The sequence below is a fragment of the Dermacentor variabilis genome, chromosome 5 (assembly GCF_050947875.1).
Source record: "Dermacentor variabilis isolate Ectoservices chromosome 5, ASM5094787v1, whole genome shotgun sequence".
Lineage (NCBI taxonomy): Eukaryota > Metazoa > Arthropoda > Arachnida > Ixodida > Ixodidae > Dermacentor > Dermacentor variabilis.
This window is the reverse complement of record NC_134572.1, coordinates 79732393-79759149: the sequence shown is the minus strand read 5'-3', so window position 1 is coordinate 79759149 and position 26757 is coordinate 79732393. Positions and strand designations below refer to the sequence as shown.

Here is a 26757-nt window from a genome sequence, read left to right as displayed (position 1 = left end):
TAGATTATGAAGGCCCCTCACCTGACAGATATCCCAAATGTTCATTTCGTATTGACCAATCTGCACTTACCGAAAGGCGTAAACACTCGAAAGACTACCAGCATTGCGATGCACTAGCTCCGCAATCGCACTGGATGGATAAGGACACGAGAATTGATAACAAATGACCCGTCAGAAATACGTGCCGATGCCCAAAGCTGTTGACGGCGGTAACGGTCGATCTACGGCACACTTGGCAGTGTCCAAAGATTTCGCTGTCTGCGCTGTTGATTCTACCTTACTCTTATCGATAACCAATTGTCCAGTGGGTCAGACGAAGGAAAAACTGATATCACCAAGAAGCAGCACACGTGGTGCTACGGACTCGCTCGCATAAAAAAAGTTTGATCCGCGCAGAAAGGCCTCATGTGAGGATAGTCGATATGTCTTTGCTAAGTTTCTTCATTTGTTACGACTGGCTGTTCTTAGCCATTGCCTTTGGCGTTATTCTCTACCTGTGAGTATTTTGCTTCAATTTCTCTTTAGTTTTCTCATAACGCCTGCAAGGTTACGTTCGCACTACTTACACAATGCGCAGAGAATTCGCAAGAAACGCAGGCGCGAATTCGACGAGACTTCTCACTGTTTTGCCCAGACTACTCGTATGTTTTGTAAAGAGCACAACAGATGCAACAGATGCGAACGTATTCGCTCGAAGGGCCCTGTATTGCCTCTTGGCCCTTCTACTAATAGTTCGAAATCGCTCAATATGTCGAAATCTGTACGAACGGTGGAAGACGTTCTGCGAATCACTTGACCCCCGCAAGCCACTGTCTATCATATGGAGGACTGTGAGCGGCCTTGGCTCGTCTCCACAACAATGACATCCATTGTGTGCCCTAGCCCTCCACCAAGGCCGCTAGCAGGTTGATATAGCGGAAGATTTATGCGTGAAAATTGCGGGTAGTGTGGTCACCATCAATGGAGAAATTCTGGGGGAGGTTCTTGCGACACGCTTCCCAGGATTGAATGTGTCGTTCTCACTTGAGGAATTGGACGCTGCTCTGGCCACATGCAGGCGCTCATCGTCGCCAGTACAGGACGGCGTCACCTACGCTGCTTTGTGCCACCTAGGTTAAGATGGCTGAGGTCGACTTCTCGAATGTTACAACCAGTCATGGAATGATGGCGTCGTTCCTGAGTGGTGGAAGTCCAGCCGCTTGATACCACTCCTTAAGCCTGGGAAGTCGCTATTTAACCTAGTGTCCTACCGACCCATTGCGCTGTCCAGCCATGGAAAGAATGGCTCTCACGCACCTACAGTGGTATCTTGAGCGCCACAACGTATCCCCCAAGGCCATGGCTGGGTTTAGAAGAAGCCGCTCCTCTGTTGACAACGTCATCGACCTCGTGACGTCTGTGTAACAAGAAAAACACCGCAAACGTATACCGGTTGCACTTTTCCTCGATGTGAAAGGCACCTGTGATAATGTAACGCATGAAACCATCCTTGATGTCCTGGAAAATAATTGAATTTTTGGATGAATGTTTCGGTGGGTTCGGAGCTATCTGTTCAAAAGATCTTTCTTTTTGCAAAGCGCGGATGGCCGAACCACTGACCATACACTTGCCGTGGCGTCCCGCAGCGCGGGGTTCTTAGCCCCGCTTTGTTCAACCTTGCAATCCCTGGACTTACCGATGTCCTACCAAATACAGTCAACTTTTTCCATATATGCTGACGACATATGCATAGGGGCCTCGGCAGTTATACGTCCCCAGGTCCGTGCACGGCTCCAAAAAGCAGTGACCCTAACATCATCGTACCTGCGTGCTCAAGGCCTCTGCATTCGACTGAAAAGGGCGCCTTAGTCGCTTTTACCCACAAGCCCATGACCTGATACCCCATTTCTATTCACCACCAAACATTTCCATGCGCAAAATCTCACCGGCTCATGCGTGTTATTATTGACAGAGACCTTGGGTGTTGTCGTCACTGACACTGGTGGCACGACTTGCCCGCGACGCAGGGTCACTCTCGTCGTGGGTGGAACGAAAGCGTAAAAGCATAGTGCGGCGAAAGATGGGTTGTGCGGCGTGGATGGCTATGATATGGCGCCAGAGTAGCGCGGTCGTCTCTATGGAAACAAGGCGCTGCATGAGCGGAAATCTGTCTGCGGCGACTGCTATGAGCCGCACCCACGCGTCAGCAAAGCGCTGCCTTTCGCTGTCTTCCGATTGAAGAGGCAGACTCGCCACACTTCGCACTATTTGGAATGTGCCGCGCGAGACAGAAAGTCCGCGCCAGCCAATACATGTTTTTGTATTGTGCGTCGTTACACAATTCCCCCTTGCTCTGGAGCACATTGCCTGGTCTATGGCCAAGCAAACCTCATCAGTATTCAGTAAAGAACTTTCTCTCTCTCTACTTTCATCACGCGTTCTTCCTTCTTTATGCTTTGGCACCAACGTTTCGGAAAGTTTACCAGGGCAGGCACCGTACACGTAAACAAAAGTGAAGGTCGTCATACCTTTCGTGCAGCCGAGCAGCCCGCCACCGCAACTACTGGAAAGACCAGAATGTTCCACATGAGGAGTTTTCGCTCTTCTTTGGCCCTCAGATGAAGCAACTCTTCAAGGTGAGAAAATGTGGACTGCCCTTGTGTTTCCTTCCACTGGCACGCGCCTAATTCGATGTCTTACTTTTTTCTGCAGCCGCTTTCTGTTGTAGACCAAGAACTCTGCAACAAGCATGGGCGCCTATTCGGGTAACCGCACCTCCATACCTTTTCCTTCTCGCCTGATACGCGAAAACAATCTGATTGATGAAAGAGTAGGCAGTATACTTTTATTAGATCGCGGGATCGAATGCCGGCCACGGCGGCCGCATTTCGATGGGGACGAAATGCGAAAACAGGCGGGTACTTAGATTTAGGGGCAAATTTTTGGAGCCCCCAGCTACGGCATGCCTCATAATCAGATCGGGGTTTTTGCACGTAAAACCCCATAATTTAATGAATTAATTACTTTTTATTAGAGACGTTCGTGGTGCCCTTTGTATATAGGTCCTTCGAAGATGGGAAGCCGGTGCTCTACGTCGCTGAACCTGACCTCCTGAAGTTGATTCTGGTTAAGGATGCTGGGCTGACTCAGAGGAAGGTAAATACTTCAGTGTTTCTTTTCGGAGTGAACTAAGTTTCTTGGCAACTTAAGCATGTGCATGTATGTACGTCGTGAAAACTCTTCGCCGACGTAAAAAGAAAAGTCCAGTCAACCGAGAAAAAAAAAGTTTCTCTCTCGATAATAAATGCGCAGACGGAGGATGACGCCGACCTGGAATTTCTTCGCACACAAATGTTCTGGCATTTTCTTCTTTTTCCTTTTCAATGAGCAAAAATCTGCAAATGTTTGACAAACTGCTAGTGCCGTATTATAACCAGTTTTTTTTTTTGAAAGAGAAATTAACGTGACAGATCATTTGTGTTCAAGTTTCAATTTATGCGAATACATTTCGTTTATAGTTTTTCTACTGTAAGTTGTACGAAAATGAACATCTTAAGTAGAGCGAAACTACGCCCTTCATTGTTTCGAAAAGTTCTTGAAAGCTGGGTTTGCATGGCAGGGTTTGGAACACAATTTCATGCTGCATTGTGTTCTACGCATATGATGTAGTTGCACAGCCTATAAGGGGAAGACATTGGCTAAAAGTTAATAATTTGTACTAGAAGTTGGATTGCGCAACTTTTTAATAGGAAACCTAGAAGAGAAATACACCCAGCAGAGTGATGTGTGCGTCTTGTATATGTCCCGTCTAGACGTTGCGCAATCTATCTTCTAGTATGATATACAAACAGGCCCAGTCTTCAGCCTTAGTAATAATTTGTGTTCTAGTAACAGAAGCTGCTGCAAGAATGGTCACCAGTTGTGGGGCGAGACATGCACGAAATACGCTGATTGTGACTGTTCCTTCCTTAAGAAATAACGCTCGAGAACCTAGCTAGCAAGGATAGTGAAGCACGGATTGTGGGACCCATTGGCAGGCCTGCTTTGTTTTACCGCGTGGTTTCTTACGTGAAGTAATAAATCATATGTTCTATCTAATACGTGATTAAATTTGGTACACATTTATTGGCGCATCTTTATTATGAGCGCATACTTCCAGACCAGGGAAGTTGTGTTTTCATTTGACACCTTCTAATTCTATTTGAGAAATCATCAGCGTTTACAATCGCCACTATTCCGCGAACCAATTCATGTACATTCGTGCGTTCACTTCATGATGCTTCTTGGAGTGCAGGATACATACATGTTGATTGCTCAGTTTTTTTTTTTCTTTTCCACACAGTTTTCTCAATTCGATGACCCTGTCTTGGCCAATCTTATGGTGAATGCTGAATATAACCAATGGAGAAAGCTCCGTTCAGCGACGTCGCCTGCTTTTACATCAGGAAAACTGCGAAAAGTAAGTTATTTATCACCGAGATCACAGCTGCGGCAAATTTGTTGCTACAGCACAGCAGACCCTCATAAAAAGCGGAATTCGATTGTATCGATGAATGCAGCTATAGAAGCATCAGAGCATATGTAACCCGTCCCCCCACCCCCACCCTCCCTGCCCACGAACACACAAGGACCTTCTCATTTGTGTAATAAATAAGCATAAATATCATCACACTTAATTATGACTGTTGTCCGAGAGCACAGGGCATTTTACCTACGCCAAGGAATGACGGCGCCTATTCGTTACCGATATTTATTGGCGCAAACAGGCTTTCTTGCGATTTATCGACATCCTGTGAAACAGTACTTACAATTCACAATTATGGGTGATTGAGAGATGAAGTGTGTCAGTACCTCACTAGAACTCAAGGTATACGTAATTTTGTAAAAGTAAAACCGCATGAACAACAAAGTGACAGTCTGCAAAGCCTTCCCCTTTCATTTTTACTGCTGTTAAAGCATTTTGTTATCCTCTACAGGCGAAAAAAAACATACCGTCTAAAATCTTGTAACATCTTAATTGTAGTATCCTTCAAAACACAAAAATGCTGCCAGATAGCAAAAGTGGCAGACACTTTGAAGTCATGAACGCCATCTTGCCGATATTCTGAGAGACAGATACATAGAGAGAGAAGAGAAAGAGAGAACGCGGGAATGGTAACCAGGAAAGTGTCTGCTTGGATACCCTACTTTGGGGGAAAGAAAAAGGGAAGTGGAAATATGAGAGAGAGTGAGGGGAAAGCAGTGAATGCGTGCACGTGCGCGCAAGCACCACGCAGTCAAAGGTGCTCGAACAAGCCAGTCGTTTTCAAAAAGCACAAAAGGGATTTCACTGCCTACCGGTGCGATTATCGGTGGGGACCGTGTTATAGTAGCGTCTGTTTGCTCGGTGGACGATGAACTAGTCGCCTCAAGGCGTTCGGAAGTATCGTAATTCTATATCAAATTGAGGGCAGTTGCACAATAAGTGGTCAAAGTTCTCTTAGCAGCCGCAGGTATCACATGCAGGACTCTCAGCCGTTCCAATTAGTGCTGAATAGGCGCTCGTGAAAGCAACTCTCAACCACAACAGGCACAGAAGAGGCGCCACGCATTGGTACAGCCTGCGTGGATGTCCGAGTTGGAGACAACGCTTCAGTCTGTGCAGTCTGGTGCACGTTATATGTGCGGTATTCCACTCGGGTAGCGAAAGTGTGCGTGCCAGAAGGCGAAGCTGCCTTCGAGTGTCTGTTCTAGAGAGAGAAATTGGGACGTGAGTGGGACGCAGTGGTCTTCTTCATGTGACATCCGAGGAGGAGCCTTGTCTGCGTCATCATTTCCAGTGATATCGTGATGAACGGGTAACTGTTGAAAAGAAATATCGTGGCCTTTTTCATTAAATGGTGGCTAAGCTCCACGATTTCCCACGTCACTTGGTCGTGAGCACTATGTAGGAGGAATGGCTGCATACATTGTAATGCTGGCTTTGAGTGGCACAAGAGTGGCCATTTATCTGAAAGACGTACATAAACTCTAAAGCTGAGGAGCCCGCAAGGAGTGATGAGAAGGGGGATGATTGGTTTGCGGTTAGGCGACGACAATTTGTATTACATATAAGACAAGAAAAGACCATATTTTAATTCACATTGAGAGGAACAAGAACAGTTCAGCACGTCATTTAACGCGTAGATAAGATAACTTGTCGAGCAGTGTCGTAGAAAGGCACCAAGAAAAATGAAGGGCAGTGGAGGATGACAGAGAGAGAAGGAGTGATGAGATTGCAGAATTTGCAGGCATAAACAGGGTTCAATTGAGGCAGGACACAAACAAAATCTATCTTTGTGAGAAACATAATTCTGTACTGTAGTGAAATTGAGGCAGGTTATAGGTTACGATGACGAGAAGTAGAGAATGTCATTTCAGGAGCATTCTCCAATTTCTTCATCATTGCTTCTCGTTGCTAATTTCTATCTCCGGGATTTCTTCGGTCCTCAGATGCAAGCCATCATCGATAGCTGTGCTGCAGTTACATCGGAACGTCTGAAAAAGGCCGCAACTGCGTCAGAAGACGTCGACATGAAAGGGTGAGGCGCTATCATTCAACAGGAACACCTAGAGTTTCTATACACTACATCGGGTATCTACTTGAATGGTGACTATTAGAATGAACATTCCTGCAAGGAGGCGTTACTGATTCTTAATACTATATGTAGCGAGTGGCATAGCGGTATATATGTATATTTAGTATATTAATGTAGTATAGCTATCAGCCTTTGCACACAAGCGACACTTAAAATGTGGGGCCGAATTCACAAAGCGCTGTTTTTTAAAGTGCTCTTTTCCATTGGCCGGCCACCTTTGGCAACATTATGTCCAGCACCAGGATTGGTCGAAATTTGCTCCTGCGAGCAATTCTATAGCATAAGTGCTTTTTGTTAATACGAACCCTGGGCCAAAATTCACAAACATTTCCGTTCGCAAGTGCACTCTGCTATAGGCCGCCTGCCTTCGCTAATGATATTTCCGGCTTCGTGAGTGGCTCACAGGTGCTCTTACGAGCAGTTTTAGCCTAAAAAAATCCTCGAAAACATATAATTCAATGATCTTTCAGCTAAAGGCATTATCATGGAAGAGTGAACCAAAAGTACTCACTACTGTTGCTTTCGGTGGAAAATCTTTTAGTGAATCTCACATCATATCTTCGAACAGCATGTTGCGAAATGTTGTTTTCTTTAAGTCGCAGTTTCGCCCGAAAAACGAAGCATCGATTGCGATAGCAAATTAGTAGACAGCTATACGAAGTAAGGATGGTAGTTTCATCGGCCGTATAAACTTGGAAACATTTGCTTACCAACTGAATTAACAAGCATGGTGTCAGTCACACATGCAAATATGAACATGTCACACTCGATGAGCTCGGACACTCGCTGTCAAAGCGCGGCTGTGGGCCAGCGCTGCAGCAGCAGCGAGCCGTCTATCCCTCCAACGTAACAGTGGCTAGAACAAAGCACGCACTAAAGTATGAGCCGTCTGGCGATCCCTTTCAAGATAAGACGGACGCCAGCGCGCGCAGCCGTGCAAAGTACGCACCTGCAGCCCCCATTCCTCCCGGGCTGCCTGCCCGCTTGAGCGCGAGATTGAGCCGCGATGGTCGCCCGGTTGCCCTTCCCTCCCTCCCATCCCCGCGCGGCCTTTCGCGCCACAGTAGACGGCGCGTTTGCTCTCCGCTTTCCTCCTCCATGCGCGCGCCAGACTGGGCCCCGATCGTCGTCTTCCCTCGCGTGCTCTCACTAGCACATGCTGCATACGACGCGCGGCGACGGTATTATCTCCCTTGGACTTTATAGGGAACATTACTGCGATACCGACGGTGACGGCACAAATACGCCTGGAGTGTCCATGTTATTGCTATCGGAATAAAACGCGGAGCCCTAGGCCAGTTTGCATAGCATAACGTGCAAACATGCGGATACCTACTTACAATGTAAATTAAGCACACGCTTCAGCAACTACTCAACGCAGTGATGGCCTTTTGCATTCCGCTCGATTAAGCTGCACCCTTCCTGGTGCTCGACGCAAACTTATGTTTTTATTTCACTGTCAATTTGTCTCTCTCTGTTGTGTATTGTTACGTCTCGACACCACCAAGGGTGTTAATTGAACGTTTCCCACGTGTCAAACCACCGCACCTCCTAACCAGACGTTAGCGCGGCGTGGACATTACCTGGAAACATGAGAGGAGGATGAACGAGAGGGAACCCCGTCAACGAATGGATAAGCGCATTTGATTAGACGAGTCAAATCACCGCCCATCCCTCTGCACCTATCCGGCCGTTAAGACAGCGTGTAAGCCGGTTGTTGCGGCATTCCACGAAAAGACCTCAGCCCGCGCTTCACCCACCAGAGTGAGCGAAGAACGGGGTGGGCAACGAAGAACGAACCAGGTGTCGCCGGGTGATTTATTTCTTCCACAAATTCCAAACCAGTTTCTTCGAGGCGAAGTTACTGCGGCTTGTGCATAGCATGGGCGTAGTATCGCAACGGAGTCGACAATGGTGATTTGCTGCTAGACAGCATTCAGATTTCATAGTCGACTCGCCTAGGGAAGACAACTGGATTAAAAGCAGATACTTTTCGAGAGCGGGCACGGAGGGTCCTGATGTGAACTGAGATGTGCAACTTACTCCTGTATGGAGTGGGCTCCCGTACTAGAGCCGTGTAACTAAGCTAATTAACCATTTTTCCTTCATATTCTACAACTTGACGTCGTAGTCGATGGGCTTGGTGGATTTCATGCACCGAACGCCACCCTAGCCAGAACAGTATGTGTGCATGCTCATTGCTTTATCCTGTTTACCTATGCGCATACTTATTTACGTATTTCACTATGAATGGTAAAGAATACAAGAGTGTTATGTGCCATTTTAATTGAATAGGGTTATTGAAGATGCGCACATCATGCTGTTTCCAATAATGCGAAAATATGATTATGTATTTGTTCTTACTGGAAAACTGTAGTTGGTTCGAAAGCTCGTGTCATTATTTTTAACACGAGATCATTGAAATGTTATTCATCGTTGTTTGTTTCTTTATTCCTTTGATACCAGTATGCTGCAATGTACAAAATTTCGTGTGTAGTGCTATTAAGTGGGATTGGGTCAGTTAGCATAAAAAGAAATGTTTACATGGGTTGTATGTTGTTTTTCTCAACCTGTAAGATACGGTATACATAAATAAAATAAAGAAGAATAGCGTAGATAAATAAATAACTAAACTTATAGCTTTTTGATTAAGCTGGTAAACTCTCCCCAAGCTTTGACATTATATTCACTTCTCTCTCAAAAGGTTCTATGGTTACTTTACCCTGGACGCCGTCGCAAGCTGCTCCTTCGGTGCTAAGCTATCTCCGAATTCTCCAGAAGAGGGATCATTCATTAGGAATGCAAGAAACGCGTTTTTTGCGGAAGTAACGCCGTTTGTTATGCTTAAAGGTGAGGGATGCAATTTGTTCGTTATATGTGGCATAGATTCTATACCATTTCTCCCTATGTTGCCAAGCCGTCAATGTTTTCACGCGTGTTGAAGTTTGCGATGAGTTTGCTAGTCGTAATATGTCCGCAGTTCTTTTTTGCTGGCAAACTTCAAACCCACAAAGTTCAAACCCCATTCCATTTGAACAAAAGCTGCTCACTTTTCTTTATAGCCATAGGTATTACAATTCCACCAAGAACACTGAAATGTTATTTGAGTTATAAGTTATTTAGCACAGTAAATAATCAAGAATAAAATTAATTATTCGTTTAGTTTTCTGTACTATCCACAGCTGAAGCTTCGCTCGAGTGTATAAAAACGATAATATGGGTTTCCCCTTAAGCTTCCAGCACTTAAATCATAGTTTTGAGGTATCCGACTTGGCGTATCACAAATTATTTTTTGGTCTATAATAGCAGAGAGTTAACTATAATAGCAGAGAGTTCTGTTTGTCGTGACTACTATATATATATATATATATATATATATATATATATATATATATATATATATATATATATATATATCCGTGTTTGTCTTCGCAGCATTTCTTCAGAAACTCGGTGAAACGTTCCGCAAGCATGTCTTCAACGCGAAAGCATTCGATTTCTACAAGAATGCGACCGTCGATATCATCAAAAAACGTGAAGAGAAAAAGATTGTGAGTAGTCATTTTTATTGCACGAGTATTACCAGGAGCCACTGCCGGCCCTCAAGGCTATAGTTGAGACGGTAGAGGTGCTGACCACGATCAACGAAGTGATGTGCCTTCCGTCGTGGAGTCTTAAATGCCGGAACAGTTGCAGGATCTTGGAGGAGCTCCAAAAGGGAAGCAATTTCTATGGGTCTTTATTCTGCTCAGAGCGCAGGTCATCGACGACAAGTGCGGAGAGAATAAAAAGCAAAGGCTGTTTACACCAGACGAAATTGGCGAGCGGGGTATAGTGATAACGTAGCGTAATACGGCGCTGCTAAAACTCTCTCGTCGACATCGATGCGCTTGTGTCCAAAGCGGTACACGACACGGATGTTGTGCTCTTATGTACGTAATGCCCGTCATCCCAGGCAGCGAGAAGCGTCTTTCAGAGAGAATGGCGAGCACAGTGCGTGATGGTACGTTAACATATCTATCTATCTATCTATCTATCTATCTATCTATCTATCTATCTATCTATCTATCTATCTATCTATCTATCTATCTATCTATCTATCTATCTATCTATCTATCTATCTATCTATCTATCTATCTATCTATCTATCTATCTATCTATCTATCTATCTATCTATCTATCTATCTATCTATCTATCTATCTATCTATCTATCTATCTATCTATCTATCTATCTATCTATCTATCTATCTATCTATCTATCTATCTATCTATCTATCTATCTATCTATCTATCTATCTATCTATCTATCTATCTATCTATCTATCTATCTATCTATCTATCTATCTATCTATCTATCTATCTATCTATCTATCTATCTATCTATCTATCTATCTATCTATCTATCTATCTATCTATCTATCTATCTATCTATCTATCTATCTATCTATCTATCTATCTATCTATCTATCTATCTATCTATCTATCTATCTATCTATCTATCTATCTATCTATCTATCTATCTATCTATCTATCTATCTATCTATCTATCTATCTATCTATCTATCTATCTATCTATCTATCTATCTATCTATCTATCTATCTATCTATCTATCGTCACCTCTGATGCCTCCCCCTATGTGTACACAGGAGTTATTTCGTTCAAGCAAACAGGCATGTGTAAAATGCTTCCCTTGCGGACGTCCCCTCGTCCTCGTTATCTACGTAAGCACGTGTTCAAGGCGTGCCAAGCCGAAGGCACGAAATTGTTCTGGTACCACATGGTGCTTAAATATTAACTGCACATCTTTCGGGATGGGCTTGTATTTCACTGAAAGTGGCGAAAATGCAAACTTCAACCCGAATTCGTGAGTAACGTGAGCTTAAACGAGCGTAAAATCTGTGAAACGTGGCGTAGAGTGGGAATTCCAATTTCCCGCAGAAAATAAATAAATAAGATTATGAAGTGACCTTCAGTAACCGCTCTAACAAGGCTTTGCTTCTAGGCGTCTATCCGAACTGCAACACTGAGTTGAGTGGGGCTTGGGAGCTGCACACGCTAAACACTTAGCCCTGTATTGATAAATGCGCCTTAACTTGGAGCCGATGCTTCAATTGATCAAATTGACGCCTGCCGTGAACGCGCCGAAGGAAACGCAGTGAATTTCTTAGGTCTTAGGCGCGCCCACGCAAGGGCTTCATCTAGATGTCAAGCACGGGCTTCAAATTAGGGCACATTTCTGAATACGGAGTTTATACGTAGTTCTGGCACATACAGGGACATGCATACCGTGGCTCGGGGTGACCTTGATGTATACAGTGTCATAAAGCACAGACGTACTTGCTTTAATGTTCTTTCTTTCTATTTTTAATTCCCGCATACCAGCGGCATGAAGACTTCCTGCAAATGATGATGAACGCCAAAGAAGTCGCATTACAAAATGCTGCGTCTGGAGATAAAGCTCTTTCGGGCTCCGAGTTTGAAGGTTCTGCACAGAGGCCTCAGGATGTTAAAAGTGAGTCTAGCTTCTTTGATGTGTTCCTTGATATCGAACGTAATCTAAAATACCAGCCACAATATTGATGAACAGTTGTCAGACAAGGAATGCCGCTGAAACAAACGTTTCGACACTTGCCTTCGTCAGGGTAGGGGTAGCGACTGCTTTCCTTACTGGCCGTTTATGTGTTCGCCGCCCACTCTTCCCGACGCGCACGTAAACGCTGCTAAGGAATCCAGTTGATTATAGGGCAAAAGCAAGTTCCCTTGTGGAAACGTTGGTGGCAACGACATTCCTTGTTAGACCACTGTCGATGAAGTCTGCATCTCCCTATGAACTTCTGTACAGTTTGGAAGACTCAACATTATTATTATTATTATTATTATTATTATTATTATTATTATTATTATTATTATTATTATTATTATTATTATTATTATTATTATTGCTTCCCCAACTTCAATACCCATCGGTGAGGTGGAATGAGTTCACAAAAAGTTCGTAGCAATTTGCCGCCATCGTTCTTGCGGTGGTGTTGGTGAATCTTGTAGCGTTTGCATTTTACCCTCACTACCATCCCTTAGCTACTGAAGTGTTCGCGCAGACGTTCTGTTTTTCTACGAGCTTCATCACGGAAACTTGACATACGCTAAGCTACTTAATTATGTCCCGTTTCTGATTCCGCAGAAGGTCATAAGGAAGCACCGACCATTCAGCTTGGCACAGCAGACATTCTGCTGTGTATATAATACAAAATCTGTATAATAGCTATTTCGCTCGTCTTGATATTTTTCATAAGTCGCTTTCGCCGTTCTGTTCAGAGCTTCATGTTTTCATGTGCTAGTTTTTCTCGGTATATGTACGTGCTGTCTTTCGCCGTGTGATTTAGTACATCTTCAGCTTGCCTGCCGTTGCGTTTGTTTCAGCGGCATTTTTTTTTGCGCGTAAGCGTACATGCCCCGTCTGTTGAATCAGTGAGATTATGTGACGCGGCGAGCGAAGCTAGCGCCGGAGGAGGAAGGCGCCTGGGGGTAGGGAAGAGAATCGCGCGCCGGGAAAGTACCGAGGAGCGCGCCGGGCACGCAGCAAAGCAATGCCAACTAGAAGAAAGTGTATGTGGCGTTGTGCGAAGCGGGGAAGTAGGGTGCCTCGAAGCGCGCGCTCCCCTCCGCCGCCGAGAGGGCGCATCGAAGCAGCCTACGGGGAAGGAGAAAAGAGGCGAAGCAAGCGCCGCGACGGAGGAAGGTAGGCGGAGGCGCGCTGGGTTGGCCTCTTCTGGCAGTTTCTATGGATTCTGTGTGCGCTGTGGACGTGCCGGGTTCGTCTCGTGACTGAGAGGCCGAGCGCTGAGCGAGAAGGACGGAGCAGCTAAGCAAGCGGCAGCGGGCCGAGCGCGATTCGACCGACACCGAAGTCGTCGTCAAGCGGCGGGCACGAGCTGAACAAGCCCGGCAAGAAGCGCGGGCTTGGCGTGCCCAGGGCACTCCAGAGTAGGAAGGAGAAGACGGGGAAAGGGAATGTTTTGAATAGCGCATTGCCAAATTGCTTGAACTAATAACGATTTTGCATTTACTTACAGTGCCTTACTATCTTTCCTTATGGCACTTTATACACTTTATAAAAATCGAAAAACGGACACAACACATACAAAATTAAAAATAAATCTTGAAAAAAAAAGACACGTCAGACTTAAACACGCTGAAAGCATTTTTTCAAGCATTCTACGCGTAATGAACACAAACTGAATAGCACCTTGTATCGCCCACCGACGCCATAACGCGGGGACGCTAAGATCGGCGCTCTCAGCCGGCGTCTTGATGCCGGCTGGGAAAGACGAGAAATACTAAGTTGGGTGGCGCGTGATCGATGCGCAAGTTCGGTACACGCAGTACCGGTGTAGAAGCCTGTAACCCTGGTCGCCGCCGCCGCCGATCCGCGCGCTGCCTTTTCCCTTATAACGAAAAAAAAATATTGATCACGCTTAAGCATTCAAAGATCCCTGACTACATTGCGCGCTTCCCGGCAACTGCAGCTTATGTAACCGTAATATTCACCGGGAAACGTAGGCGGCGAGCGCTATGCACGAAGGCGAGCTCTCTGGCAGAAACGCGTGATCTTGCGTGGGCCGATCTTCTGTTAAGGTTTCTAATTTTTAATATTTCAGTTTGAGAAAATTTAACATAAAAGGCATGCGCTTTCGGTGTTTTGTTTTGTGACGTTTGTTTGTGGGCTGTCGTTCTCAAAATCCCGAGGAATGACTTTGTAAGGAATGCAGGACAAGGTGTGAGCAACTCTAATCATATAAAAGGAACTTTAGTGCCGTATGGAATATACCGCGTGTTCAAAATTACGCTTTATGTTTCTTTTTTAATTAAGCACCGGGAGGCACGCGAAGACCACCTGTGCAAATAAGTAATGTGGCCAGGGGGACACAAAGAGACATTATGATTATCGCTGTCAGCAGCCCAATTAACTTAAATCGAATAAACTTTTTACCGACTGCAGTAATGGCGGTAAGTGCAGTATCGACTCCAGAGTAAGTGCGTATGTTGGTATTAAAAAGTTAGAGGCAGCCGTGTTTATACATAGTTTCACTTGGAAGAATTATTCTAGCATGTCTGAGCTGCGAGATATCCGACTCCAAATTTTAATTGTCGTTCGCATGATTACGCGTGCAAGAGAGTGAGGATGGGCGCAAAGCTCGTCCCTGATGTGACGCGGATGTTGCGTGCGGCGTTTAGTCTGACAACAGGGCGGAGGCACAGGCAGAGATGATAACTATTCCCCTTCCCCTCTCGGCTGGCGAAATAAAGATATGACAGCATGGTGTGCCGTGCAGCTGTTGCTCTCGATCTCAATAAAACTTACAGTACTTGGAAATCAGCAGTAACGTTATTTGCGTAGCCCAGGCAGCGACCATGCCCGCTCGTCTAGTCACTATTACGCACGCGCACTGCTCTCCGGCTTCTCCGCTCGCGCCATTATCTCGGCATGGCAGCTGCAGCCATCGTTACGGGCTGCGCGGTCGCGTGTTACGACAGCGGTTCCGGGTTCTTCGATTTTTTTTTATTTTTGGAACCATTACTTGAGGAATGTGAGCTATTCATTCTCTTACGGGCGGATAAATTTCTCTTTGGGTAGGCATAGAAATGCTTACGCATTCAAACATGGAGCTGAGCAGGCCATCTAATGCGTAGGGCAGATAACCGTAGGACCATTATTGTTAAAGAATGGGCGCCAAGGGAAGTTAAATGCAGTCGAGGATGGCAGAAAATTAAGTGGGGTGATGAAATTAGGAAATTTGCATGTGCAAATCGGAATGAGCAAGGGCAAGACAGCCGTAATTGGAGGTCGCTGAAAGATACCTTCGTCCTGCAGTAGACATAAAAATAGGCTGCTACTCTGCCAGTATTGATGATGATTATTATTATGCTTATTATTCTTGGTCATTTTGTTCAAGACTTGACTGAAGAAGAGGCGTTGGCGCAGTGCGTTTTGTTCTTCCTGGCTGGTCAGGAGACGGCTTCAACCACAGCGTCGTTCGCTTCTTATCTGCTGGCAATCAATCCGCAAATACAGGAAAAACTACGAGCCGAAGTCGACGACTGTTTTCGGAAACACGTGAGTTGTCCCTCTCCCTGCTTCCATTCTGAAATTCCTGAAAGCCCTTATTTCTTTACAGCAACATTGAATGAAAACGCGGCACGCAAGGTTGCTTGTATAGTCGACTGCCATACACGTGTGTTCGTGTTGTCTACTACGAAGTAGGACAGTTTATATCGCCCATATATATATATATATATATATATATTGATCCCTTTGTACCATAACCCTTCCAGTTGCAAAACATTTGGATAAACTCGCAGGACGAAATTTACCCTGTGAATAAACGCCTACATGCTGTCGTAATTTTTTTTCTTATGCTTGTGAACTCAAGCTGCTTCCTGGTCTTCCGTTTTGGGCTTCTGCAGGTCCTAACCACTAAGATGGCGTGCAAGACTAGGCAGGATTCGTTTTTTTGTGTGTGTACTGCACGATTCTATTATAACAACTTTTGCGATGCCCAATGTGGCTTTGTCATACCATGAATGCGTTCAAACACCCCGGGTAACGAGATGTTCTTCTATTCAAGCCTCTACTATGTTTTAAGTGCCCCTGGCTGACCTTTATGCTTAGAGTTAAGAGTTTTAGGGAGCCAACGCAAAACAGGGCTGATTTTTTAATACTCGAAATCGCCATGTAGCATCCGATATCATCCAGCAGCTTTGCTTTCTTCGATATCTGCTCTTTTTCGCAGCCTTCCCACTTTCTTGTTCTTTGCGTGTGACTGCGTTTCTCTTCCACTGCGCAGGGCAGCTCGCCGTCATACGACGCGGTTTCAAAACTTTCGTACTTGGACTGCGTGGTGAACGAAACATTGCGAATGATGTCGCCCAGCCCAAGGTAACTTTTATGCTTGAGCCATATAATTCTCTTGGATGCCAGCAGTTTGATATAGTATATAATTTACCTTTGCTTGTTTAACGTATTCGCCGCAGGGCAAGTGAAGCAAAAAAATAATGCAACACGAAATAAAATGTTTTATTTGTTATGCAATATGACGCGTTAGGGCATCACATTTCCTTACGGCATTCGGCAGTGGCCGGGAAGGTTGGGGGGTGGGGGTTGACGCCGGGCACCTGCATCCCCCTCCTTTTTCTGGCAGAAATTATTTTTGCCGAGATACCTGACATAAAACGAAGCGCGACGACACCCACCTGTCCAGACCCCCTCCCCTCCTCCCGAAAAATTTCTGGCTACTTCAATGGTTTTCTCCGGTATTACATTAAATTCGTATCAGTCTTATTTGAAGAAAACAGGCTTTATGGAGTCTTACGTTACCAAAACCAACTTAAATTTATCATATGAATTGACCGTATCCAGCTGCATCTTGTACGAATATTTTTTAAATAATATTTTTGTGAGCTCAAAATTATCCATGGGGCTATATTAATGTTCATCTTGTACACGGAATTTTAACAAATATTACACACTTCACACGCTCATGTTAGTAAACGTTATTTTCAACCTCACTGACAGGATCGACAGGGAATTTCTTCAGGATTACGTACTCGGCGAAACCGGAATCAAGATTTCCAAGGACTGCACCATAATAATACCAATACAATCAATTCATAACGACCCAGGGTTCTTCCCTGAGCCGCAAGTTTTCAACCCTGACAGGCAAGCGTTGAATTTTTCTCCGGTCTCTTGCTCCCTTTAATTATTAATACTGCAGTGGGTCGTGTATAATATAGCAGATATAACCAAATGACATTTGATGGCATAACATTATTTCTGTATTAATCTGTCTTACTCGTTGGGGCAAATATCCCTTTTGTCTGCCAAGATGTATGTCTCTCGCGTTTTGGCGACCAGTACCATTGATATGGTTGATAAGTAAGATCGCACATTGCAACCGATATAGATGTATTAAAGAACGAAACTTACTACTCCCAACTTTTATGCAGTTTTCTCTGTTCTGATAAGAAATTGACAGGGCGTGTTTGTAAATGTTCTTCTTTTGCTTTCCTGTTGCTCATGGCCAAAAAACAAGGAAGCCATATAAAAAACATCAAAAACAACAAAACAAGATTATGTTGTCACTTTGGCATGAGTGCGACAAAGAAGACGACTATCAACAAGACCATAGAGACGATGTAGTGGGGCTAGCCTAAGGTTCCGCCATACTGGTTGCACTAGTCATATCTTCTGCAGAGTAAACACGGTCCCTTTAACCTTACATCTCTGCACGTTTCAACGTATCCTTTATTTTTTTTACGATGCTTATAATTCATGATTCCTTTACTTATTTGTTGTCATCGTTAACCTATAGGTTCAACGAGGAAAATATCAGCTCTATCCGACCATACACTTTCCTGCCATTTGGTGCGGGCCCGCGAAACTGCGTTGGATCGAGGTTCGCATTGCAGCTTGTCAAAACTTGCCTTCTCCATGCCGTCCACAACGTGCAGTTTGTCAAGTGCTCCAAAACAACGGTAAGAAAGCGCAAAAGATTACAGTGCCCACCGCTAGCTCACAGCTTGAGTGCAAATTACGCGCATTTCTAGGCAAGTAAAAAGCCACACGGACTTTGTTGACTTGCTGTAACTCAGAAATAACAACCTAATATCCGGGTTGCCTGCGTGAAAGTAATCTGTCGCTGAATGTACTCCGTAAGATTAGAGCTGATCGCAAGCTTCAAACGTAATTTGCCACTTCATTTTATTTACCGTTCCCTACCACCGCGCAGATGAAACAAGAAATAAAAAAAAAACTTCATCCGACTACAAACTACAGCACTGCGGCGACACGAACTGCTGCGATGACGGCGCAAGGGGAATTGACGATGGAGGGAAATTAGCAAACAGTTTTTATAACTGCGTGAACAAACGACCACAGAGAGCGAGCATATGCACAAGGACTGCACTTGTCCTTGTGTGCGCTCTCACTGTGGTCGTGTGTTTGCGCACTTGCAAAGCTGTTTGCTAATATGCACCAGTTCGCCCAACAACAAGTTCTTCTCTTCAAGCTGCTAACCCACTTTCCCCAATTCAATAAAGTTATTCTCTCTCTCTCTCATCTAAGAAGCAAGCAAACTACTGCAGGTAGCGGCGCCGGGTACGCTGATAGCGTTCCGATCATTATAAGCCGGTATCGCGCCTTATCCATCCGCGTCGAACCATTATCAACCATGACTTTCCGTTCTCCGGCGGCGACTGCGTATGGCGCGGCCGCGCGTGACCCTATCTTGAAAGTGAGTTGCGATGGGGACATAGTGCGACGCGTGCTGATTCTTGTCCCGAGGAGGTGGCTGAGGAAGCTTCGTCCGCTTCAGTGTATGTTCTAGTAGCCGGTGAAAGTGCGTCATTGTGAAAGCGTAGCTTAAGAGTTGATGGTCCTCACTTAATGGAGTGGTCACTGCAGTGACCACTTCATTTGAGGAGAAACTCTGGCCTCCACTAAGTGAAGTTCAGGTGAGAAATAGTCAAGAAGCACTTGTGATTGGTGCCGTTCAAAAGTTTGCTTTCTTGTGTCTTCGTCGAGGGGATAACGTTTTTTACTGGCTTACTTTTTCTTCAGGAGAAGGGGGGGGGGGGGCAAAATCTAGTAGTGAGAAGCTTACTATTAGGATAAACATGCAGTGCTATTGATGGATGGGATGGAATGCAAAACAACATCCTAATTTCTTTTTACTTAGGCATTGGCATACCGAATTTCGAACAATCAGCCGCCCCACCCCACCAACAAACCGAGTTAAATTGACATTTTTGCCTCTCAAACAGACGCCAAGATTGTCACTACAACACCTAAAGCGGAACCGCAACACTTCGAAAGAAAGCCAACATTGCATTCTATAACTCGCCTGAGAGGCTCCGATAATGCGGAGTAGGAAGGGCCCACAGGTCTGGGTTGGCCGAAGGCCCGGGTGGGGCCCGATCGACTTGTCGTGCCGACAGGTATATTTCATCGAGCGGGCCGAACCGGTATTCAAGCCCGACTTCAGTCCGCACTCATTGCTAGCGTTCCACTTCCACAAAAAAATATTCACATTGTTCACTGACCCGCGTGCGCGTCTTTCTCCTGCGCTCAGTTGGAGGCATTTTTCAGATCGGAGCGTGTAATGTATTGAAACTCGAGGTACGTGCACGCAGAGGTACAGGGAAACAAACGAAGTGCTGAGTTTGCTGCATCTGTCTAATTCCATGGACAACCTTCTGTTTCCTTACAAAAATGTGTGCGTCTAGCTTTACGCTATAGAGTTCCGAGCATTCTAAGCCACTTATTAACAAAGGTAGCAGCAAAGATGTATAACATCTTGATAAATTCACTTTAATTTTCGATTACCATGTAGTTATTGTATTGCCGGAGACAGACATGGCGGGGCGCAGTTCACTGGGCTAAGCTGCGCTCGGTCGGGTAGGGCCGGGCTGGCTCGCCTTCTGCTAGCGTTGTGCCCGGGGCTAGTCGACGAAACTGCGGCCCGTGCACATCTCTAGTGTGGCCTATGTTTTCGAAACCTGAGGCGCTGTAGAATGAGTTGTTCTATATGGGAAGGCGCTGATCTTTAGTTTGCATTTCCCTTGAGTCCCTGTATACTCACCATCGTCTATGCCTAAGAGCTAGAAAGAAAAAAAAAAGAACGTATGTAACACAGCAATCATCGCAACAGCTAACTTGTGTTTCAATGACTTCGCAGGTTCCTCTTGAATACCGACCAGGATATGGTATTTTGCAACCCAAGGACCTGGTCGTTGGCATCAGAGAAAGGAGCAGCTAGTCGGCATCACTGACCACAATTGCATGACGGGTCAGAAAACGAAGTGAGGCAGCGCTTTGTTGCCATATCAAGTGTCACGCACTACTTAAACGGGGCGCACCTACCCAGCTGACCTCTTGTGGATGTATGTTCTATCTGTGCTCTTCTAATGCTAGGGGCATATGAAATGCTTTACCAACGCCGTATATAGATTAAATGGCTCCAACTGGACAGGTATACAAATGACAGCATAATTTTACCGCTGTAAGCACTTGCGCGAAAAAAAATATATTCGCAATGGTTTTAGCTATGCTAGGATACCGGTGTCTCGGTGTTCTAAAAGGTCGTAAAGAAAAACAGAACACGCGCAAGGTTCTGTGTCAGTAGATGGCAACAACACTCCACTCGTGCCCAACTCGTTTTATCGATGGCCAAGTGGTTGGGCGAACGTGGTTTTAAAGACAATGTCTTTCTTAGCGAGTAACCCTCACACACATTTTCGGGCGACTTCTATGTTCGCCAGTCGTCGCGCTACCACTGAGCTACAGCAACTGGTACCAACAGCCTATAACATATTGTCAATAAACGCATTTAGCCTCGTGTTGACTACGTGCATTCATAAGGGTATGACCACTTCAATGTTTTTACTGCAAGGAGCGTGTCTGTCTGTGTTGCGTGTACATCAGCGCAGCACCGTACCAGCGTTTTGCTGTGGCTTCGACTATTTCGACATTATGTGCAAGGGTCTTCCTAGAAAATGTCGCGCAATACTTGAGGACTGTTTATTCCTACACACACGCTTAGGCACGCTGCTGTAGCCTGATGGCATTTGGAATAAAAAATATTTCTCTAAGCTTTTATACAGATAGTGACAGGTAGATAAACCCTCACAAAATGGTGGTACACTTTGGTAAAAGTGCCCATCCCGTGTTATGCATCATCCAAGTTTAGAGATTCCTTCAGACGGAAGGTCCTAGCTGACAAGTTGTTTCATTGTTCAGCGTATGCTGCAACTGGCTGCGTTTCCCTAGCTTTTTGAAGCTTAGTCCTCCTGCAAAACGAGTACAACCAAAAAGAAGGAAGGCACAAGTATAATACGAGAATATTTGAATATTTTTTGTGTTTTAGTCACAAATGATACAGAACCATAAATAGCGGTGACTTGACTAAAGCTCGGAGCTAAATTTATTACTAAACCTACATCATTTCGTCGTTTTGTCGTTTTCCTCATAACTCTTGAAACTGAGGTGCACCACCATTGCAAGTGCGAAGAATACTGTCTATAAGCCACGGCAGTTGGCTCTCTAAGGATCCCAGTGGCACGTGTCGGAACGACCGCTTCGTTGTGGCAACTCGTGGCCACAAAAATGAAGCTGCTAGCCGAAATTATTCCTTCTTCAAGAAGAATACCAGGAATTGGTCCATGTGTATTGTTCCACCTACACAAAACGCAAAAACCGCTCAGCCTTCCGATACCTGCACCATCAGGTCTTCTGGGTCAATAACGGGGTAAATATTGATAACGAGCGCTGTAATGGTAAAGGTTCGTTTGCACTAGGCCAACCCTTCAACGGTTTCGGTCTGCCGACTGTCAGCGACAGCGTTTTTTCTTTCGTGTAGCCGCCTTTGGTCACACTGTATCGACGCCGAAAATCTGCCGACGGTCGGCGGAGAGGTCGGCGTCGGTACAGTGTGCCGACACGAAGGTAAAGCGTGCGTGCCGACACGAAGGGCGCCGACACGAAGGTAAAAAACGCCATTGCCGACAGTAGGCAGACCGAAACCGTTGTTGGGTTGGCCTAGTGTGAGCGAACCTTAAGATGGGCACTTCTGTGACGCTCCTGAACGCCGTACCTAGAAACCTACTGCCTGTTCTCTTAGTGTTTTGCCGTTCGATCTCTACGCAGGCAATTCTGTTTCGCTCTTATCAGTGACCGCGAGAGCACCGATAAGTAAACGGAAGCAGACAACAAGCTTTTCCATCGGACAAAAAGGTGTGTATTCATACAACGTTACCGAGGGTGCATCATAATCTGCCGCGGGCTTTCTGTGACTTTCGTTATCGTGATAGTTATTTCGGATATTGAAAGTAACTCCGTCGGCCCATTCCTGTGTTTCACTACTTCGTGTTCGTTCGGCGTATGAGGCGGTGGTGATGGTGTTGCAGAAGGCGGGGTTTGCCTGGCGTACTTGGCCGTCAATTATACCGCCTGAGCAGGTGCTTCAACAAACGTTACAAACATCTGGTACAAAGTTAACCTTCGACTTTTTATGCTTGCATCACTAAATCAATGGATATGCAGTAGATTTCAACTGACTCAAGCATTCTTTTCTTTTTATGCGCTCACTTTATTTATATAAAACAATCTAATACATGGATCCCTTCTACAATTCATACGAGAGCTATGAGGGCACACCTTGATCATATACCCAAAGATCCAACTCTTCTTGCAATAAAGAACTTGTCAACTTGATGATCTCATTATGTAGAAGCGTAATCAACGAGCTTAGAACTCGTTTCCTGATCTCTCCGGGCCTTTCAGGAAAAATTAGGGCTGCGAAGTTCGCGCAAGAAAGAAAGCGCTTTCGACGCCGTTCTCAAGAGAAGGAAGCAAGTTCCTCTCGCGTCCGAAAATCCACGTTGTCAGTGGCCGCTACATCTATCGAAACAATTGTGTCATCTCTAGTTGTGCTGCGTAGCTACGATACCGACTCCTTCCGCCGCATTCGCTATCTACTGAAGCAGGACTCTAGAAGATGCGAGAGCCATGTGGGATTGCTGTGGAACGGAGACGCGATGCCGTCAATATCAAGCGTCAATCCGGCGATGGTCAATTTCGCAAATGCATTTCAACTGTCAAAGACTGAACAAACGACTTGGAAAAAAGTTGCCGAATTAACAACGCGTTGTTTGGTAAATATGCTTCATCTACTACAAACTTTGTCTCGTGTGGCTGTGACGGAGAGCGAGAAAGAAAGCTTTTCATACAGGCATAAATATAATATTTCTACGTGATAGCATCAGTGCCGAACGACATTGACTGCATGTAGGATTACAGCAGAAACGAAATACTACGTGAAAGTAAACTGCCAGGCCGGCAAGGAAACGACGGACAGAATGAATCTCTCCCTTTCGTAAACAATGTGTCGTCACAGACCATGCGCAAAGCGAAGCGCGAGACATGTGGAAAGAGCTGGTGGACGAAAGATTTCCTTCGGGCCATGGGTATACCATGTTATCGGCTGTAGTGTACTTGTTCGAGTATGTCCGCTCGCCAAGCTCGCTGCCAGAAGCTCCCGTCAGTGGTACGCCGAGAAGCTATTCGCCTGCGGTGAGCAGTGCCCCGATTCTTTCCTCATAGATGGCTGTAAAAACTAAGCGATGTATTGGCCCAGCGTGTGGTTTGGCGGCATAAATGTTTACCACGGGAACACGCCCAGACCATAAAATACAGTAGCGTTCAAATCGTAGCGTTCGCGCTCAATTCACACGTTGTACCAAACTCCGCTGACGAACATTACGTGGCTCAGTGCCACAGTATCACGCCACACACAAGGACGAAGCCGATAAGCTGCTGGAGTCTAAATTCACTGCGGGTCAGACAGGTCAAGCTCGTCCGCGGAATTTGGTCCGTCGTGTGAATCCAGCTTAAAGCGTACGACCTTGCCATGGAGGGGCATGTGCGGATATTTGGTCGAGCTCTCCGAGCATTGAGGGTGCAGACGATCGACATTTACGATCGCCATCAAGAAGCTCGATCTCGACTGGACGGGTCAGGATCGAGCAAAATCACGACGCGAAATGCCAGTGTAGCAGCACTCTATACGAATCTGGCTAAGCCGTGACCGACAGTACCCGTGTGACAGGGACAGCAGTCGATCTGGCAACAGGTTTAAATGCTTGTTCGCTGTAGTAGAAAACCGCTTTTTTAACTAATATAAAATAATGTGTCAAGTAGAGAGCTGGCTATTTGTAATATGCTACTTTCATCACGTAAACGAGAACGTGACCGCATTCGGCCAGGCGGTTGCTTCCTGTGTTCTCGCTCTAAATTGACATGCATCATAAAAGCATTTTTTGTATCATTTAAGAAGCCAACAAACAACGGCACCAAGGACAATATAAGGGTAATTACTTGTACTTACTAACTGAATTAAAGAAATGATAAATTAATGATAACGGAAGGGGACGTCTTCAGTTAGTAAGTATACAGGTAATTTACCCTTATGTTGTCCTTGGTGTCATTGTTTGTTGGCTTCTCATGATATGATTAATAAAAATCGGGCCCCTCGGTTAACCACCTTCCTTCTGGTTAATGACTTTTTTCATGCAATTTACGCATCCAACAGCGCAACAACCCGCCGGCACGAATCGCCTCGGCGGACGCGCACAAAACGCACACACAAAAAAAGAAAGAACAGCTGCAGTACACGAAGCTGTCAGCGCGTCCCAACTCCCATGCAGTGTACTTTTTTTTTTGTCCACCAAACCCTATCGCGCGTACCGGAAGATCACGTGACCGTCTCGTCGTGATGTCGGTCGGGACAAGTTTCTTTCGAAGAGGGCCATGTTTTGTTATTGACGCTAGATGTATATCACTTGAGGAAAGTCGTCTTATGAAGCATGTCACAAAAATGAATGCATGAATAGCGAGAAGAATGTCTACGTAATTTGCAGTATCATAAAGTGCAATGGTTTTCTTTTTTTGTTGTTTTCGTATGCCTAAAAATCTGCAATTAAGCGAACCGTGACTTAGAGTGATCACTGAGGCCAGACATGGGACTGAGTAATGAAAATTTATCAAGATGAGAAGTAAGGATGAAGTCAAGTATACTAGATGAATTAATGGTATGACGTTAGAGCTATTAGCCGGCTCTGTTAATGCGAACATAGTACAAGGGTTGACAAAGTCCCTTTCAGCGCTATTCTTTGATGTAGTTGCGGCAAGGTTTGATTAATCTATGGAGGGAAAATTGAAGTCTCCAGATAGTGATGGGTGGCTGCCGATACCATGTTGCGACGGAACGGAGCGCCTCGTGCAAATCAGCCACAAAGATCTTAGCGTCACGCGATGGGGAGGGGGGGGGGGGAGGTTGCAGGCACCAACCACGTTTGTTGTTAAAAGGCGTTGCTGGCAATAAACGCAAATTCTATATGTGTGTTTGCGTTAATTTGGACACACTGAAGTTGTTCGTGAGCGCGTATGAAAACGCCGCGCCACCTCTTCTGTTAGCTGGATCACGTCGAAAGACACCCACATTAGGAAAAGCCGAAATGTTTTCAGAGCCGTTGATTGTTGGGTTTAGCCATGCTTTGGTTAGAACTATTAGGCTCGACTCAATTGTGTGAATTGAGTGGCTGAGTGCATCAAGTTTAGGCAAACCGCTTCGTATGTTGGTGTAAAAAAACTATAGATTGCAGTGGCGGTTAATATCTCAACTAGAAGCTAGGAAGAGGAAGAGAAAGGGAGACCACAGTTTCAGCGTTTGCACTAAACGTGTACAGCTCGTTACCCATGAACAACTTCTCGTGCCGAAGTTTGAATAGTTTCTGTTGGGTATTCGCGAATTGAATAAGATGCCATCTAGACTTAAGCGTGTTCCGATATTCTAAAATTATATCCCTTGAACTTTCCAGGAAACGAACTAGGTCTCGTACTTTGAAGTGCGCAACATTTACAATAATAGACACGGACAGCGGTGACCTTCAACTGAATATTTTTTCACTGAGAAAACATTTCTATGCCTTATATACTGCTAAGTGAATGGTAGTGGGCTGCAAAGTTGTATCACTGAGGCTTCCAATACAGTCCATGTATCAGTTTCAGTGTCGTTTAAACCAAAACGTACAAAATTTGATCTTTGTGCCTTGTCATCAAATTATTCTAGCCTAGATCCAATGGACGGGTTCTTGTCTGCGCAGTGTTTAGCCAACACGCGGATCTGATTTACTTCGTTATTCACTGTGGCTATTGATGAACAATCCTCCTCTACCTTAGGCAATCGTTTTTTAATGCCGTCAAATGCCTTGTCACTCTGTGTTAACTTTTGGCGGGTGGATTTAGCTTCATTTAGTAGGGACGTCTGACCTCACGGGGTTTCATTGAGCGCTTCCATTATGTCACTATAGATGTTGCACTTCCTCGTGCATTTGGGGCGGGGCTTTCCTCAGTATCACCTGATAACATCAACAGCTGTTCAAAATCATGCATGCTGTCTCAAAAGCATGCATGCAACATGGCGCTGCAACCACAGCTATGAAAATGTGCCGCCCGTTGGCCTGTAAATTCACATTATTCATGTTCTCCTATGTTGTTTCATGAATGCAACGGTCAGTTTGGCCTATATAACAACCACCACACGAGA

The 26757-nt window shown here is 45.2% G+C and overlaps 1 protein-coding gene across 1 annotated transcript; it reads left to right on the top strand.

Moving 5' to 3' along the window:
* Nucleotides 1-352: 352 nt before the first annotated feature.
* Nucleotides 353-20995, top strand: LOC142582856 (cytochrome P450 3A24-like). Its single transcript, XM_075692940.1, has 14 exons — nt 353-496; nt 2519-2615; nt 2692-2744; nt 3042-3135; nt 4322-4438; nt 6451-6539; nt 9301-9446; nt 10032-10147; nt 11981-12110; nt 15553-15713; nt 16444-16535; nt 17172-17315; nt 17968-18130; nt 20332-20995. Exons 1-14 carry the CDS (start codon nt 423-425, stop codon nt 20410-20412), a joined length of 1557 nt encoding a protein of 518 aa, XP_075549055.1. The 5' UTR covers nt 353-422; the 3' UTR covers nt 20413-20995.
* Nucleotides 20996-26757: the final 5762 nt, after the last annotated feature.

Bases quoted from the DNA above. Each gene is read 5' to 3' on its own strand.
- LOC142582856 (XM_075692940.1), top strand. From the start codon at position 423: ATGTCTTTGCTAAGTTTCTTCATTTGTTACGACTGGCTGTTCTTAGCC. The intron at 9,447-10,031 runs GTGAGGGATGCA...TTGTCTTCGCAG, and splicing joins GCCGTTTGTTATGCTTAAAG to CATTTCTTCAGAAACTCGGT. The intron at 17,316-17,967 runs GCAAGCGTTGAA...GTTAACCTATAG, and splicing joins CAAGTTTTCAACCCTGACAG to GTTCAACGAGGAAAATATCA.